This window comes from Aphidius gifuensis, linkage group LG2, assembly GCF_014905175.1.
Source record: "Aphidius gifuensis isolate YNYX2018 linkage group LG2, ASM1490517v1, whole genome shotgun sequence".
Lineage (NCBI taxonomy): Eukaryota > Metazoa > Arthropoda > Insecta > Hymenoptera > Braconidae > Aphidius > Aphidius gifuensis.
Window position 1 is genome coordinate 7,037,083 of NC_057789.1, and position 18,948 is coordinate 7,056,030.

General features: G+C 28.3%; 2 protein-coding genes across 12 annotated transcripts; one reads left to right on the forward strand and one right to left on the reverse strand.

Annotated features, from left to right (window-relative positions):
- Positions 1-61: 61 nt before the first annotated feature.
- LOC122848803 (protein unc-80 homolog) lies at positions 62-16,181 on the forward strand. 11 transcript variants are annotated; one of them, XM_044147134.1, is made up of 36 exons: positions 62-201; positions 275-386; positions 467-515; positions 636-662; positions 755-775; positions 848-993; positions 1,063-1,219; positions 1,290-1,524; positions 1,596-1,705; positions 1,766-1,849; positions 1,931-2,008; positions 2,078-2,208; positions 2,291-2,918; positions 2,978-3,126; positions 3,520-3,549; positions 3,837-3,972; positions 4,041-4,229; positions 4,317-4,833; positions 4,922-5,496; positions 5,559-5,766; positions 5,841-5,982; positions 6,073-6,182; positions 6,279-6,685; positions 6,748-6,883; positions 6,951-7,217; positions 7,320-7,574; positions 7,862-8,372; positions 8,468-9,710; positions 9,802-10,075; positions 10,148-10,452; positions 10,533-11,177; positions 11,287-13,198; positions 13,271-13,366; positions 14,949-15,071; positions 15,441-15,589; positions 15,663-16,181. In XM_044147134.1, exons 2-36 carry the CDS (start codon positions 298-300, stop codon positions 16,179-16,181), a joined length of 10,653 nt encoding a protein of 3,550 aa, XP_044003069.1. In that variant the 5' UTR covers positions 62-201; positions 275-297. The 11 variants fall into 11 exon arrangements, 10 of the variants coding, with proteins under 10 accessions (XP_044003069.1, XP_044003070.1, XP_044003075.1 ...); XM_044147135.1 differs by having other exon boundaries at positions 7,877-8,372; XM_044147140.1 differs by having other exon boundaries at positions 5,583-5,766.
- Positions 16,182-16,404: 223 nt separating this feature from the next.
- On the reverse strand, positions 16,405-18,648 carry LOC122848805 (carboxypeptidase Q-like). Its single transcript, XM_044147141.1, has 7 exons — positions 18,159-18,648; positions 17,889-18,039; positions 17,557-17,806; positions 17,272-17,430; positions 17,103-17,184; positions 16,845-17,027; positions 16,405-16,710 (listed from the first exon to the last, which is right to left on the reverse strand). Exons 1-7 carry the CDS (start codon positions 18,512-18,514, stop codon positions 16,446-16,448), a joined length of 1,446 nt encoding a protein of 481 aa, XP_044003076.1. The 5' UTR covers positions 18,515-18,648; the 3' UTR covers positions 16,405-16,445.
- Positions 18,649-18,948: the final 300 nt, after the last annotated feature.

An 18,948-nucleotide genomic window follows, 5' to 3' on the forward strand; every position in this document is an offset into this window, starting at 1 on the left:
ATAATAAAATAAATAAAATAATTAGTGAAAATGTCAATCCACATTGTCAACTAATTTTATTTCCATCAAATTTATTATGATATGAATTATTTAAAAAATGTTGGTGAATTTATTGAACAAGTAATTGACTCGTTATTGTGACGCAGTGATGTAAGAAATCATTGAACCAAACATGAGTGTGTCAACTTTTAACATCAATTTGTAGGATATTTTTTTACTTAAATATAGCTTACAATATCATAAATATAACAAAATAATTGTTTTATTATTTCAGGTAACACTTGAATTTTATTAAAAATGGATATTAAAAGACGATCCATCGATGGAAGCTTGTTGGAGCAAGCTTTGCCCATCCCGATACAGCTTTACCTTTGGCGTCAAATGAGGTAAGCACTTGTTAAAAATACACATGCATTCCTTTCCTTGCAAAAATATTTAACAATGAAATATAATATCAAATTTCTAGACCATTTACAAGAGCAAAACTTGGTAAAGTCCACGAGGCATCATGTTTGGTGAGATAATAATTAATATAATAAAACGTGTTATGTTTAAATTCAAAGAAAAATATTTTAAAATCATTTATACTGATTAATTAATTTTTTATATGCTGCTGTTGTTTTAATACCTGTCAGTTTTGTCAAAATGCACCTGGTCATCATGTAAGTTATTTTAATAAATATAATTATCAAGCATATCAATCTGATATTGTAAACTAATCTATTAATTATTTCAATGCTTACTGCAATGACAGGAAATGAAAGAGGCCAGTACAGTAAGTAAATTTCTTTGAATAGAAATGAAAAAAAAATTAGTAAATACATTATTGATGGATTTTTTGTTATAGTCATTTGAAAAAGTACTTGTTCAAAGTCTTCATAATGAATTGACACCATCGTTGACTGAAATATTGAGTTCAGTACCACGTTGGCGTTTGATTCAATCTGCACTACCGTATGTTCTTCATTCAGCTGGAAATCTTTTGCACAACAGGTATCATTGATATTAGAAATTTTTTAATTAGCTTATTGATATTAATTTATAATTTATAATTATTTATAGAAAAGATTTACAGCACATTGGAACGATGGAAACAACTCTTCTTTACATTTTGCATTGGTTTTTACTTGATGCTGCTGAAGAATGTGCTGAAAGTGATATGGAAACTGGAACTCCTAATAATCCATTTTATTATCTTTATTCAATACCAACAATTACGGTAAATAAAATTAATTAATATATGTTTATATATGTATGTAAATTTATAATTTATATTTTTATTATTACAGTTATTTGTTTATCTATTTGCTCCTCTTTGTAATCACTTGAAAGATATTGATTTTAAGACAAATTTACGATTGGAAAATGGAGTTAAAATTTGGACACCTATGAGTGAATTTAAACATCCAGAAACAGCTTGTTTTACAGCTCATTGTAAACCCAAACCAAGATCACTTTGGTTGAAAACATCAAAAATGAATAAACAACAACAGCGAGTTTCTACTGATATTTTTGTTGGCCCAAGTCAGTTATTATTTATTATCTTATCAAGTAGCTTTAAGTTTATACTTTATTGTATTTTTATTTTTATATAGAAAAAGAAAAAAATGAAGTTTTTAATGATGATGGTAGCCCACCTAATGTAGGAGTAAATATGTGTTTTCCTGATCATAATACTCCAAGTTCTACTAAGCAAGATGACGAAGTAAGTTTATCTAAAAATTATCATTTAAATATATGTCGAAATAAATTTTTTTTATTTTAGAATAATTGGGTTTCATCGCCTAAAGATACAGTATTTCCTGAAACAATACCAGAAGAAAGTTCAAGCACTGAAGATGAACACGTGGTAATTATAATAAATAAATTTGTCTTTCATTTGTTAGTAATAATTTTCTTTTATTTAAATTTTTTTGTACACGTGGGATAGGTCATTTTTCGGCTACCATCACTAACTGAATCCGAACAAGAAATGGATGGTGTTAAAGAAATTTTTACAATATATGCAGTGAGTATTATTAAAAAAAAAATAAAACAATTTATTAAATATATTTTTATTAATTTTGAATTTTAAAAGGAAGGAGCAAGTATATTTCATATCGCAATGGGAAGATCAACTGGTTCCAAGCAAACACTGACAATAGAACAAGTTAGTCCTTCATCAGAATCTGAACCAAATGACGATAATAAATCATCAACAAAGTTTGTGTAATTATTTTTTTTTTTATAAAATAATAATAAAATATTTATTCTACAAAAGAATTGTTAATTAATTAAATTTATTTTCTAGATTTCCTGATAAAACAAACGATGAAAAAGATAAAAAAGCTGAAAAAGATGAATCAAAATTAAAACGAGATACATCAGATTCTCGTGGTGCATTATCAGCTGATGCAAGTGGTATTCAACCATCAAATCGTGAAGCTGTTGTAGATGTTCATGCTGCAACATTTATGGATGTTGGAGTACTCAGATGTCTTTTTGTTTCACAATGGCAAGAAGAAGGAGTTTATTGGGCTTTACAATATTTATATAATCGTTTAAGAAAAATTGATGATGAAACAACAGTACAACAAATGCCAAGACGACGAAGTAATTCATTGCCAATTCCAAAAATTGAAGTATCAATATATCAAAGTCCTGAAAGCAAAAAAAGAGATGATTCAAAAGAATGTATTGATCCACCTGAACCACCTGTTACAATATCAGATTCAGCTGCAGATATTTCTTATAATGTATCAAAAAATCAACAAGAAATTGAAGAACATCATAATCATTTTAGACGTGCTAGTGAAAAAGCTAAAAAAAAAATGAAAATTGCTGATCTTAGAGCTTTTGTTGAGACAAAGCTATTATCAAAATCAGAAAAAGCACTTGAAAAAATTGGACAAGAAGAAAACAAAGATTTAATGGAACAAGTAAATATCAAATAAACAAAAAAATTAATTATATATGCTTAATAAATTGTAATTTACAGCATGAAGATTATCACAGAAGTCTTGATACTGGAGATGATCATTTAGTTCGACAAGCATCAACGTCATCTCGTATTTCTGATGAATCCAATGTCGATCAAATGCAGTATCCATCGAATCTTACAAAAGGAAAAAGCATGCCAAGTCTTAGGTATGTTAACGTTATTTTATTACTAATTTTTTTCAAATATAAATTCGTTTTTTTTTTTTTTTAATATATATTTTTTTAATGTTTATTTGTATATAAATGTTTTGGATAAATTATTAATAAGTACGTTGATAATTGAGACAGAGAAAAAAATAAATATATTAGATTTTAATCAATTCAATCGATTTGTATATAGTACTTACTGGTTATTAAACATTTCAGTAAATTTTAATAGTAATTTAAGATGTTTATAATATTATAATTACTCGAAATATCATTGAATTTATTATTTATCAAATTAATTTAAAATTTCATTCAATTTTTGTGTCTTTTTCTGTATGTATCTTTATTTTTCTTTATTTCATTTGCCTACTTTGACTTTGAAAACGTACTTAGCTGTTTGATAAATGAGCTGAACGCGAGTGGGTAAGTTTTTAACAACAACATCCGACAGATATTATTATTTTTAATTATTTTAGAAACACACTTGCTTCGTGAATGAGCTTAAGAAATTAAACACACAAATAGTTAGGCATTTGCAATAATAAAAAACACGTGAATGAAATAATTGATAGAATAGAAAAATTGTAGATAAATAATAATAGAAAATAGTTTGCTTGAATTGAAGAAGAAAAAAAAAAATATAGATGAGCATGAGGTTAAAAAAAATTGTATTATGCAAATGATTTTAATAATTTTTTTTTGTTATTTAGGTACATTGGTGATAATGATGAGGAAAAAAAGCAGGCTGCAGTACGACTGCACAGCCAATCATCAACAGTACCAAATCCTATTATAACTGTTACCGAACATACACCAACACCATCACCAGATTATTTAAAACGACAGGTAAATAATATTTAACAGTCATACAAAAATACATGAATCATATTTATAAAATTGTATAATTTTTGTAGGGTTCAATAGACAGTCAACTAGATGCAATAAGTATGCATGGTAAGCTAAATTCTGATAGAAAACCAAGCTTGACAAGATCACAGACTGATTCAAACATCACTTATACTGGTGAGGAAATACCAGAAGCACCAGGTTCAGCTTCTTACATAACAAAACAAGGTGACATTGATTATTATGTAATCTTAAAGGTAAGAAAATATTTTTAATAATTTTTTAACTGCAAAAATATACTGATATAATTATTTAATATAATTTTTTATTATTATTTTTTCAAGGCTGTACATTCAGTTGCTTTGAGAGATGCTACTTTTTGTACTCTTCGTGTTAGTGAAATTATATTAAATTTAATGGAATTATTAATGGAAATAGGAGTACTTAAACAATGTTTACGTGATGATAATGGTAGTAATGCTGAATCAGGAACTGATGTTAATGAAAAAATTGAAAAAGGTAGCAGAAAACATGAATCACCAGTTAATGAACAAGATCCACATTATGATCCAGATGGACGTAATTGGAATGCACATGCATTGATGATGAATTGTGTACTTCGTGTTATAAAACATTTAGGCTGTCCAAATGGCTGTGCTGAAAGTATACGTGGTCCACAAGCTGAATTTTGTAGATCTCAAGCTCATACAATAATTAATAAACTTCATCGTGCTAGTTCAAAATTATTTACTCGTTGGCTACGTAATATGGTACGAGATCAACCACTATCAGATATCATTGATGTTTTTCATGCGTATCTTGGTTTTTGCGTTGATCCAAGTTCGTTATTATCACCTCTTAGTGAGTAAACGTTGGACAATTTATACCTACGTTTTTTTTTTCATATAAATTAATTAAAACAATTATTTTTTTGTTTTTAAATTAATAGTTGCAAAAAAAAGTGCTAATAAATCACCAGATACAGCAACACAAGGAGGATATGCTACGAATTTTGGTGCTGGTCTTGGTGCTGGTTTTGGATCAATTGGTTTATCAACATGTATTCCAACAGCATCAATATCAGCAACTGCTGCTGCTTTAGCCTCAGCAACAGCAGCATCAGCAACTGCTTCTTATGGTGGAGTTGGTTATACATCAAGAAATTCAGAAAATCAAATTCTTGGATGTGTTTTTAAATTACTTGTTACTCGTTTTGTTAAAGATATTAAAATACTTAAAACTGCTGAAAATATATCATTATATTGTGATATAAAACAATTTGTAACATATGTTAAAGAAGCACATGGTGGTGTATTTAGAAGAGTTGCATTAAGTGGTATTTTAGATTCTTCAGATAGACCAAATAAACGTTGTACAAGTTGTGTTAAAACAACAAGAGTTATACGACATATACATCAAGAATTTGATGATATGGGTGATCTTGCTGATACATGTTATACAGTAGATGAAAAAGGAAATAGAAAATTTCTTTTTAAAAAAAGAAGTACATCATCAAATTGTGCTGTATGTTTATAATACTTGAAAATATAAAAATATTATTGACGTTTATTTATTTTTAAAAGTAGCAACCTGATTTTTTTGGATTACAGAGTCTTCTTGAGGCTGAACTTAGTGATGATAATGCTAAAATAAGTCAAAGTCCATTAGGTAATTTACGAAAAAAACATCATATGCTTACACCAAGACAGAGTGAAAGAAATTTAAGAATAAGTGATCCATCTTTGGGTGGTTCAAGATCAAGAAAAGCAACGAGATTTCAAATTGGTGGTATAGGTAATGTCATATTAATTTTAATACTAAATGAAATTTATTTAAATAAATATAATCAAAATTAAAATATTTTGTAGTTAATTGGTTTCGAAGAGAATATAGCAGAACAGATTCAACAGACAGTCATGATAGTAGTGAATCACCAACAGAAGCAAGTTTTATTCGTCAATCAAGTTTTTATCGTGGACATTATCGTTTAACTGGTCGTTCTAGTAGAGGGTAATAATAATTAAAAATATTTTTAATTTTCTTTATAATTTATAAATGTATATTGTAAATAAATTTTTAAATATATTTTCTTGTATTTAGAGTTAGTCATACATTCCAAAGAGCAAAAAGAAGAATGGAAAATCAATTAAATAAAATTGGCTTTAGAAAAGGAAATAAAAAAGAGAGCGCAGACGAAACCCCACGAAATTGTAAGTGTGCATATGAGAATTATTTTTTATTTTCAACAGTTACAATTTTTGTTAATGGTTTTGTTTTTTTGTCTATTTAAATTATTTTTTTTTTAGACTTTAGTAGAAGAACATCAACAGAATTTGGAGAAGGCTCAAGAGAGTCAGAATTTGTTGTATTAAAAGAACGACGATTAATACCACAATTTGCAGTTTTTGAAGGAATGCAACGTTTTTCATTTCTCTTGGAAATTTGTCAACCAGGTGCAGTACCAGATCATCATTTAATTGCAGCAATTTTAGATTTACCATATGCACCAGTTGTTGCACGAGCATCATTACTGCTTGAATGTGCTCATCTAGTACATCAATGTAATAAAGGACATTGGCCAACTTGGATGAAAATTAATTTCACATCATCTCGTCCATCAATGCCAATGGGAAATAGAAATATTCCAACTGGACTTAGACGTACACATGTATTACAACGAGCTGCTGGAAAACTTTTTTACCAGTGGGCTGAGGTAATGTATAAATATTGTATATAAATATTAATTTAAATAAATATTATAAAAATTATTTACAGGCAATTGGTACACGCTTGGAACAATTTATTGCTGAAGACAAGCTAAATGTTGATCAAATTGTTGCTATGGTATCTGATGAGAGTAAACAAAGAGATTTAATAATTGAAGATGAAGAAGAAGACTTTCTCGATGAAGGTATTAAAATAATAAAACCTTTATTTATAATATTGAATTATAATAAATTGATAATATTAATTTTTAGCAAGTATAAATGGATATGGATCTCAGTGTCCAGTGTCACTTCGTATGGTAGCATGTATGCTTTTACTTGAGATAACAGCATTTCTTCGTGAGACATACCAGAGTCTACCAAAATCAAGTCGTCTTTCAGCCAAGGAACGTCCACCACCATGGGAAAGAATGTACAGTCGTGAGGCAAATCGTCGCTGGAGTATGGCATTATCATCAATGGGACATTCACAAACTTCAGCTCAGAGTCTACAATCAATTGCTGGTGATCGTGAGACTGGTGAGTTGATGAAAGAAGCTATCGAAAAAGGCAATTGGGATAATGCAAATCCTATCACAAATCATCAACCATCTGATTCAATTGCCCTCGACTTTCGTTCAGAACGAAAAATCAGCTTTGTATTGCACGAGCCTGATAACGAGTCCGAAGGTAGCAGTAAGTCAACAGCAACAATACATGGAGATGATGTACAAACAAGTGATCGTGATAAAAAAAGAGGAGTTCAAACAACATCAGGAAGACCATTTTTATTACGTAGAGGAACTACTGCTGGTGCAGCAACTGGCTCATTCAAACGTAGAAGTTTAAAATTACGTCGTGGTACTAAGGAAGGCAAAGACATGGAATGTGAGGCTTGTAAGTTTGTGTTGAGTTTGTGATTGTGTGATGAATGAATATTAATTTATGATTGATTTATTTAATGACTGATGTGCTGGGTGAATGTTGTTTACTAATTATGTCTGTTGATTTAATGAATGTTTTTAAATGATAACATTAATTTGCACGTCACCCGCACGTCATTTTCATAGCCTCTAGAAATGATAATAAAAAGAAAAAAGAAAATTAATCAATTATATAGGCAAGTCTTAAAATGTAGTAAACCCTTGATAGTAATAAAAAATTATTTTTTGGCTTTTATTGAGTTGTTCGATCAATAGATGCAGTAAGACGTGCTGATTCAATTCAATCAAAAAGAAAAGTCAGCTCATTGTCAGATAGAAGTGATGGATCAGAACCTGGTTATTTTGGTGAAGTTAGTGGTGAAGAATCACCTGGTATATTGAGTGATGATCAACCACCAGAAAGTCCAAGTGATTCAAATGATACTGATGATTCAAATAAAAATTTTCCATGGTTAAAAGTACTAGTACAAACAGCAAATTCATTTAATTTTTATTGCTCACATCAAAATTTTTGTCATCCATATTGTCATCGTCGACAAATGCGAGCATGTAGCAGATTAATTAAATCTGTTAGAAAAGTTTATGGTGATGAATTTGGTATTATTAATGGAACTAGTACATTTGATTTTGATTCGGATTCTAATAAAAAAGAAGAAAGAAAAAAAGATAAACGTGGAAGAAATCCATCTGATCAAACAAGTACTCAAGTATCACCAATAAGAAGAAAAGATAGTCTTGGTCGAAAATTTAAGTAAGAAAATAAAAAATTTTTAATTATAAATATATATTTATTTTTATTAATTACTAACTGTTTTATTTTTATTTATTTATTTTTTTTGTTTTTAGAATTGACAAAAGTTTTGAAGGTTCACAATCTGGACGTGTTACTGGTAATCGAGATTCTTCAAAAGATCTTGCAGATCAAGATTCAGAACGAGGTCAAGATTCATTAAAAAAAAATGGTGTTGATAATGACAATGAAACAGATAAAGAAACACCAGCTATACTAAAATATATAAAAACTCAAGTTAAAGATATTTTTCATGCACCTTTAGCAACTCTTGTAAAAGGAGCAGTAGCAATGTCTGAAGATCTTTTTGTTGATGTATTACCAGTTGCATGGGAACTATTATTAGAATCAAATCAAGAAGTTGTTGCATCATCAGTTGCATTATTTATTGTAGCAGCAGTACGAGCACCAAATCAAGCAAGTGAAATAATGCATCATAGTCTTCAACATAGTAGTGCAGCTGTTAGAATAAATGCAATATTAAGATTTCAAATTTTATGGAAATTACGTTATCAAGTATGGCCAAGAATGGAAGAATCAGCACATCTTACATTTAAAGTACCACCACCAGGAATTGAATTTACATTACCATCACCAAAAATTGGAATTGAATCATTGCCTGTTGTTGATCCTCCATGGATGCCACAAGTTAAAACAAAAGTTGAAGAAGTTACAATTAATCAAGAACGTCATAGATCACTTGTAACAGCAACAAAAACACGTAAAAAACAACAAACAGAATTAATTAAAATGGCATTACAAGCACAAGATGATAAAAAACGTGAAGAACGTGAAAATTTTTTAATTACAACAATACCAATAACTGTACAAGCTGCATATGAACCAAGTCCAGTTGGTGATGATCATGATGAAGGAAATGTTGATGATGAAGGTGGTGAAACAGCACCGCGAAATACTTCTCATCATAATCAATCAGCTCTTTCATTATTTCCATCATCTTTATGTTCAGCAATTGTACAAATAATTAATCTTCTTGATGATGCTGCTGTTTCTGATGATGGTAATGCTGTTTATGAAGTTGCCTATCAAGTTATATGGAGTTGTCTTGTTGAAGACAGTGCATTATTTCTTCGTTATGTTCTTGAACGATTAACACGTGAAAAACAAGAATTAATGTTTAAAATTTTACGACATTTAATACGTTTTGTACCAAGATTACCACAACAAGCAGCATTTGCATTGTATAATTATATTATTGGATATGTCATGTTTTATGTACGATCACCACATGAAGAAGGTCAAAAATTTATTGGAACAGCTTTGTCAATACTCTGGATGGTAAATAAATAATAAATAAAAATAATTTTAAATTAGTTTTCTTTAAAAGTACTTGTATTATAATTGTAAAAATAATAATTTTTATTTACAGGTTGTTCACTCGGTTCATGGAATAATGTTTAAAGATTTAAAACAAATATTAAGAAAAGAGCAGTGTGATGCATCAATACTCTTGACTGCTAATGTTCCTTCGGCGAAGAAAATCATCGTGCATGGCCCTCAAGATCCTGACGCTGGTGGAATTCCTTCGCAGTTTCCTGTTCAGGAAGACACTCAGTTTTGTCAGATTCTCAGGGAATCCTTGGATTTCTTCGGTATCGAGGAACAAAAGCATAAAGAGTATTTTTTAGTTGACTATAAAACACGTAAGTAGTTTAAAAAAAAAAATTAAATAAATTTATATAACTATATGTAAATATTTTAATAATTTATTTCAGATCAAATTCATAATCCTTCCTCGTATGTTCGAGATTATTACTTTTTTAAAAGATCACAATATCCACAGCTTGAACTTGTTCATATGAAACCAGAAGATGCCTTTAATGCCTTGCAGAAACAAGAGTTAGTTCACAAATTTGTTGAAATTGGTAAAGTTTTGCTGACTTGGGCAATTTTGAAAAATGTCGATATGGTAGTTCAAAGAGTTGTTTTTTTACATGAAGAACTTATGAAGCTACCATCTTTTCCAAGAAAAGCACTTGAAGCAGATCTTGATTTATATAAAGGTGGTGAAATTGGAAGAGTAAGTAATATATTTAATATAATACATCATAATAAAATAAATTATATATTATATATGAATTTTTATTAAATTTATTTAAGGAATTACTTGGACTTGATGTGATGCATAAATTTATGTGGGTTAGATTAATTGCAAGAATGTTTGAAGCAATGGCTGGTAATTTTGCCTATTCAGGTGATATACATTTATTTTTAAATGTATTAAATGGAGCACTTGTTCTTCACAGTGAAGATTCATGTATTCTTCGTTATGTTGTAGCAACATATATTAATGCTGCACATAATTTTAAAAATATATTTTCAACAAATGGATATCTTTTAATAATGCCATCATTATTACAACTTTATGCAACACATCAAACAAATAAACTTGTAACAACAACTGTTGAATATGCAGTAAAACAATTTTACATGATGAATCGTAAACCATTTATATTACAAATGTTTGGAAGTGTCTCAACCATATTGGATACAGATGAATCAGCAACTCATGGTGATGCTCATAAAGTACCATCAACTTGTCTTTTCAATCTGTTACTAAGTTTAGAAACACCATCACCAGATCCACTTAATATTGGTGAATTGGTAAAAGAAGAAAAACCCCTCAAAGCCATTGATTTTTGTTATCATGATGAAAGTGAAATGGTCACTGTTCTTGACTGTATATCATTGTGTGTCATGGTCATAGCATATGCCGCAGATTCCATTAGAGGACAGCAGATGTTGGTAAGTATTTCACTATAAAAATAATAATGCCATTTAGACATATCCATTTAATATTATCACTATGTTATTATTTTTTTTTTTTTTCTTTTTAATTTAATTTTATATATAGATTATACTTGAGGCAATTTTACCTTGTTATATTAAACAAATTCAATCACCATCATATAATAAAGAAGGTAAAACAGAAAAAGAAATAATTAATCAAGTTGCAATTGCTGTTAAGACATTGGTTAATAATTCCGAAGCTTTGACAAAATATTATAATGGTCCACAAAAATCAAGTCCTGAGCATAAAGGATCAAGTCAAAGAAATTATGGTAAAGGTCCATATTCACCTGGTTTTGATTTTGAGGATGAAACACATACTGCAAAATATATGGAACATACAAAAGCAAGAAATATTTATGAACGTGATAATGAAGATTCTGAAAATTCTCATAAAACTGAATTTCGAAGACCACGTGATACATTATTAAATATGGTTGGTGAATATGTAGCAAAATGTACAGTAAGATTAGCTGAGCTTAATAAAAAATTACCAGATGGTAAAACAATTGAATTATTAGATTCAAAGTGTCACATAAGATTGGCAGAAATAGCACATAGTTTACTTAAAGTATCACCATATGATCCTGATACAATGGCTTGTCGTGGATTAAGAAGATATATGAATGATATATTACCATCAACTGAATGGTCAAGTGATGATATGAGACCAGCATTGATAACTCTTCTTCGTCGTCTTGATAAAACATTTAGTAAAATTTATAAAAAAGCATCAATACGTAGAAATACTGATTGGCAAGCAGCAAGTGATTTATTAAAAGGTGTTTATGAAACATTATCACGTTATCAATATATTGCACATTATCAATATCTTAAAACATTAATAAGTACTTGTCAAGCATTGATTATTGGTGATATGGCACTTGTTGAAGTAACATCAGCAGCTTCAGTTGCTCTTATGAGTAAAATACCACCAGCACATTTTTGTTCATCTGTTTTACGATTGATTGCACTTTATGTTATATCATTAGGTGATGGTTATACATTGGAAAATATTAGTGGTGGTAATGCAATGTTTGCTTCACAAACAAGAACAGAAAATATGTTACTTAATTTATTGATACCATTATTTTTACGTGTTGGTACTGGACGTAAAGATATACCAAAATTACGTCAATCTGATATTAGTTTTGCATTAATGGCAGTTTTAAATACTCTATGGCCAACTGGAACAAAAACAGCTCCAATAACTGTACAAAATTTAAAAGCAACAACAGATATTAGAACAGGAAGTTTAACATTTGCTGCAAGAGATCAAAAAATTTCAACAAAAATATCATTGTCATTGTATCGTGTTGCATTTCTTGCACTTAAAATAATGACAATATGTTTTGAAGTTGAATTAAAAACTGAATGGATGAAAATATTAAGAACAATGCGTTTATTAAATAAACGAAATGAAGCATCAATTCATTTATGGAATTTTCTTGAATTTGTTGTAACACATCGTACTGCATTATACATACAAATGTTACCATTTATTGTACATAAAATTGGTCAACCACCAATATCAGAACATGAACGTAATATGCAAAGTCTTATACGTGGAAAAATAAATGGTGATATTATGGCATTTCCAAAATCAAGAGGTACATTAATTGGTAATTTATTACATGAATTACGTGATTTAAAAGAAGAAATTGAAGATAGAAAATTTGATGAATTACAACCAGAACCAAAAAGAAGTGTTGTTGATATGCATGCAAATGCACCAAATGATGGACAATCAAGAACACAAAGACCATCATTATTAATTGATTTATTAACTGGTGATTTGGGTTCACGTGCTCATATTAATCGTACACCTGCTGAAACACCTGGATCACAATCAACTGCAATTGGATCATTGCCACATTCAATACATAATTCAATTCATTCTAGTAGTACAACTAAATCTTCAGCACAAAGTTTTGCATCAGCGCCACCAATACAAGGAGCTCGAGTTGATCAGCGAGGTATTTATTCATTATAAATTTTTACACTAAAAAATTAAATAAACTGTATTATAATGTGTTTGGTTTTTGTAGGTTCAGTATCTAGTCACAGTGGTGGATCATCAACAATAAAAGAAGCTGGTGAAATTACACCAAATGATAGTCAATCTAATCAACAAATAACAACAGGTAAAATTCCAATTTAATTCTCTTTCGAAACGCCCCTTTATTATTGATTAATTAATTAATTAATTAGTGTTTTGTATACGCTGTTTGTATACGTGCAAAGATTATAAAAAAAAATCAAAATATTTATTTTTTAATTTTATGTTTTTCTGTGTACAGACTTTTTAAGCTGTGACAAATAATATATAGATAAAAATATCGGTGCGTTAGATAATTGTCAAAAAGAAGATTTGCCTTGTGCTAATTAATTTCTTTTTAAAAAAATTGCAAATTTAATTGAAATTACCACAGTTGGATCGAGCCATTGTCTATATTTACAAAGAAATTTTATTATTTATTTTTTTAATTTTTTTTTTAATATTAAATATAATAATGTTTTTAATCGGTATTATTGATATTGAAATATTTTTTTGTTTTTTTTTTTGTATTAAATTGACTGTTATTTATTGTCGCATAATCTTTGCTTTATTTATTTATTTTTTTTAACTTTTAAAATTTTTTAAAATACAACCGTAAATGTATCTTTTTGTATCGTGTAACTGACATTCTAATTATTTTTTATAATTTATTTTAAATAAGCTATGCTAGCTAGGGAACGGAGGTAAGCCGATTCGACTACGTAAATTATTTATCTTAATATTAATTTCATTTAATTATTTATTTAAAATTCATTGTTCGTGTAATACCTCATACGTGTCTCTTTCTCTCTATCTCTTTTTCTCTTAATATTTATTTCTATTAAAAAAAAGCTTATATCACTTATCTGTCGTAAAATTTGAACTCATTCTATTTAAAAATTAATTTGTATATTCAAAGACCACGCTTTCGAGTATATATTTAGATTTATTCACCTAAATTGTTTATCAAAATTATTTTTATTTATTATTTTACATAACTCAACATCGCTATGATATTTCCTTGTATACTATTATTCATTAACCACATTATTTGACATTGTTTTCATTCATATATCACTACTTATTTATTTGTGATACCTTATCTAAATTAAAAAAAAAAAAAAAAAGGTAATAGCAGTATTTAGACAATGGTAATTTCCAACAGATGGTATTGATTATCCCTCTGTATAAATTATTGTGTTTACATTTCATTCATTATATGTTACAGACATACACACAGTAGTTGGCTGTTAAAAAAAAAAAAAGATAATTTTAATTTAAGCTCTTGTGGCTGCTACATGCAATGTTATATTTTTTTTTTAATTTTATCATCTTGCAATTCTTTTATTTCAAGTGCCTACAAAAAATTACTTAACCATCTTATCATTGTAAAGTCTTTATAACGATCATCGTCGTAAATAGACATTTCAATTTATCGATATTAAAAAAAATAAAAATTTTAAATTTCAAGCACTAAAGCACCTTGAGTAAAAAATACAGAATCAATTTAACAATCCAAACTGTATGATTACTTTGATAGTAATTTTTTACTATTCTTATTTCTTGAAATTGAAAGAAATGTAATGAGTATTTTATCATTAAATTTTAATAAGTGTTTAGTGTTGTCAACGATGATCGTCAATAAATTTTCCCCTCATATACTAGATGTTCAATGTGGCATGTTACAGACAGATCCCAATCATCTTCTACTTGTGATAAACGTAACAATGATACTCATCATCCTATCGTTACATTTCAAAAGACGCCTAAACTACGCTTTTTATCTTCTGTAGAGTTTAGAAACTCATCAGGTAATTTTCTATTTTCCTCAAAAATTTATCAATACAATATTTTTTTTAAGGATCATTTCCTAAATTAGATTTTCGTTCTTTAACACAGTCTCGTTGAATCATTAATTCACCAATTTTATTTTTAGTAAAAAAAAAAAGTAAAAAGTATTTTGTATCGAAAGTATTTAATTAATAAGCATGATTCTATATGTTAAAATAATTAGTGTACAATTTTCAGAATAATATTCTGAAAATAGATATTTAATAATATCATCAGACATAGAAATATAAAACATTAAAATATGTGCAAAAAGTTCATCGAAGAATAATTGAAGAAAGCACATATCACAAAGATAATTGTTAATTTAAATAATAAAAATTATTCATTAGGAGAAATAGTCAAGAGTCAACTAAGTCCGAACAGTCCAACCAAAGACAGCTCAAGCGAATCAAAACCAGACAGGCCTCGTTTGCAGCGTTCGATGGGACAAAGCAAGAGAACTTTTCGTTTACGAAAAAGTCGAAAGAGTCATACTGAGGTAATACAAAATTTATTAATATTAATTTTATAAATAAAATAAAAAATATATTATTTTATTATTAAATTATAAGGGATCACATTTGCAAGTGGAACAGCAAGATTTAATAACAAGTTCTCAAACACCACAAACGTCAGCAACTGAACCTTCTGACACATCATCATTTTGTTCACGTCGTAGTTTTTCAATTCGACCAAATGATACGGAAAAAAATTTAAAATTGAGCCCAGTGGACCAACATCATCTTCATTATCAGCAGCATCAGTATCTTCATCCTCAATCTGATATATCATGGGATGATGATACATCCAGCACATCAGGATATCGTGAATCATTTAGTATGCAACTTGTTTCAATTGAGGATAATAATAAATCATTAAATGCACCACCATTAGCATCACCAGATCTCAATGATATACCATCAAGTAGTAGCACAGCAACAAACTACATGGGCTTTGATGGAAGCTCACCAGATTGTTCACTTAATGGTAGTGGAGGTGAAAAAACAACCCTACTAGATTCTAGTCAAAGAACAGCATCACAACACAGTATTATGGTCTTCCAAGCACAAGATGAAGACACACTTATTTAGCAAATTCTTTTAATATCCAATCAGGCTTATTTATTTATCATGTGTTTGATTGATAAAAAAGAAAAACAGTTATTTCTACAAACGAAATTTATTTGTAGATTGTTTTACTGCGAAAACAGAGGCCTAAAATAATTTGTACGACGTGATTGTGTAGAAAGAAAAATAATAATAATTATTATTAACAGTTAAAAGTTTAAGTATTTATTATTATTATCTTTTTAACTTTAATTTTTTGTTTCTTTTATTTATAATTTTTATTTTATATCAGTTTAATTTCGGTGGTTGATGAGGAAGATTAAAATTAATATCAGCAAGTATATAAGAAGTTGCTGCAAATATTGCTGTTGACATATCAAGAGCAGATGAATTTTCAACAGTCATTGTATCGGCTTCGGTATGATGAAACCAAAAATATTTATTATTTTTATTCCATAGAGAAGCACTTGGTACACCAGCATTTGTCCAGCCTTCAATATCTGGACCAGTACCTGGACTACGAACTTTTAATGAAGCCATTGGTGATAATAAGCTAAAATAGCAGACAGATAAAAAAAAAAAAGTAATTAAAAAAATAAAGATATAAAAGAATGAGAAACAAGATAAAAGAAAGAAAAAAAACTAACAACTGTTACAATTTATGAAAACTTTTTTAATATCACTTACGTCAGAATTCTTTGGAGTATACAAGTAACAATTGGTGATCCAGTTACGTCAAGTCCCATTGGTGTAAATGTACCAATGTCTGATTCCATAACAAATTGAAGATCTGGCTCTTCAAGTTTGTGTTGGCTAATGTAGTAATCCGCACCGACTATACCCATTTCTTCAGCTGTCCACATGATGGCTCTAAACCATTTTACGACATTGTTAAACATTCATGAATTATAGATTACAAACATTTTATCTAAGTGCATGAATTACCTGAGTGTTCTTTTTGGTCGAAGATTCAGACTTTTTAATAGAATTAATGAATTCCATGAGATAAAAGCACCACCACCATCATCTAAAATATTATAAATTTAATTTTTTTTTTAAATTATTTATTATTTAATTTAAACTATTTTAATATCATTTTTATTTTTAGAAATACCCATTGCTCCTTGTCCAACATCCCAACTGTCAATATGACCAGAAACAACAACAATTTTTTTGGCTTTACTACTACCAACAATTTCAGCAACAACATTTCTTGATTCAGCATCTGGCATTTGATGTGCTTCCATTTTTATATTAATTTTAATTATTTTTCCTGTATTACAGAGTGATAAAAAAGATAAAAATAAAATAGGGTATTATAAAAACATTATAAAAATTACAAAAGTTAATCATGAAAAGTAATGCATTTAATTAAACTAATGGAAATTTTTTTTTTTACCTCGTTTAGCAATTCTCGATAAAAGCTCAGCATCTTCAATGGTTATACAAGCAGCTGGTATTTTTTTAATATTGTCGCTATAACTCATCATTCCAGTGTGTGGTGAATAAATTGAAAATGGTGTTACTGATCTAATAAGTACAGCAACAGCACCAACTTTTGCTGCATTAACAGCACCCAGTGATCGATATTTAACTGTTTCACCATACGTTGTGTATTTTTCATTATACACAACTATTTTACCAGGTATCTATTTTTTTAAATCAGATAATAATAATATTTTAATTCAAATAACTAACAAAGAAACAGCTGAATGAAAAAAATAAACTTACTTCGTCAGCTCGTTGTTCAAGTTCTTCAAAACTTTCTACCACAATTGCATTTGCTGTTATACCATCATTTGGTGTTCCAACACTGTATCCTAATCCAAGCATTTTAATGTTTTTTATTCGTGGTTCTAAAAGAGTTGCAGACTCTTTTCCTCTTGAAGAAAAAAAAATAATATTAAATATTCATTAAGAAAACTTTTTAAATTATATTTTTTTCTTTTTTTACAAAAAAAAAATTTCAATCAATTTAAATAAATAATTGTAATTATTTACCTGACCCAGTATGGTACTTGAACATTTTCACCGTGTACATTTTCAAGATTAAATTTCTTTGATCTTTCAAGTACATAATCAATTGCATCTTCGAGTGATTTTGTACCGGATAATCTTGGTCCAAATTCATCAGTAAAATCAGCAAGTTCTTGCCATGTTTTTCCTTTAAAAGTACCAAACATTGTTTCATTTATAATTCTATTAACTACTGGTGCATAGCTATCAATTTCTTTAATTATATTTGGTGGTAAATTATTTTCACATGTTTCGGTATTTAAAATTTTAGCAGTCTCACAATAACACCATGAAATTAAACAATTCGAATATAAAAAAATCGTAAGAATTTTCATTAACATATTGACATTTAATTTAAAAAACAAGTTGATAATTTTTTTTTTTTTTTTATTAATCAAAATATTAGTTGAATATTTTACTCAATGATATTTATTTTTATTATCTTGAGTGTCGTTTAACTTTGAACCTCAATTCAATACTAAATAAATCATACACAGTTACAAGTTTTTAAGTTGAATTTTAAAACTGTCACAGTGTTATCAAATATTGAATATTTAAAGGTCTAAGACGTATTGATAATAAAAGTGATATAATAAAAACACTTCTATGTATATATAAAGTTATATACATTGTATACATAGATAAGAAGTTTGATAAACAATACGTGCCTATAATTAAAGATAAGTTTTTTGTACAAAGGTCAGTTGTGTTTTATATAAAAAAAAGAGTAGTTTAAAAAAATAAAACTTGTAGGCTGGTAAGTTGAAAAACTATG

Bases quoted from the DNA above. Each gene is read 5' to 3' on its own strand.
- LOC122848803 (XM_044147131.1), top strand. From the start codon at position 298: ATGGATATTAAAAGACGATCCATCGATGGAAGCTTGTTGGAGCAAGCT. The intron at 2,009-2,077 runs GTGAGTATTATT...GAATTTTAAAAG, and splicing joins AAATTTTTACAATATATGCA to GAAGGAGCAAGTATATTTCA. The intron at 15,590-15,662 runs GTAATACAAAAT...TTAAATTATAAG, and splicing joins GTCGAAAGAGTCATACTGAG to GGATCACATTTGCAAGTGGA.
- LOC122848805 (XM_044147141.1), bottom strand. From the start codon at position 18,514: ATGTTAATGAAAATTCTTACGATTTTTTTATATTCGAATTGTTTAATT. The intron at 17,431-17,556 runs GTAAAAAAAAAA...TCTGTAATACAG, and splicing joins ATCGAGAATTGCTAAACGAG to GAAAAATAATTAAAATTAAT. The intron at 17,185-17,271 runs GTATTTCTAAAA...ATAATATTTTAG, and splicing joins TGTTGGACAAGGAGCAATGG to ATGATGGTGGTGGTGCTTTT.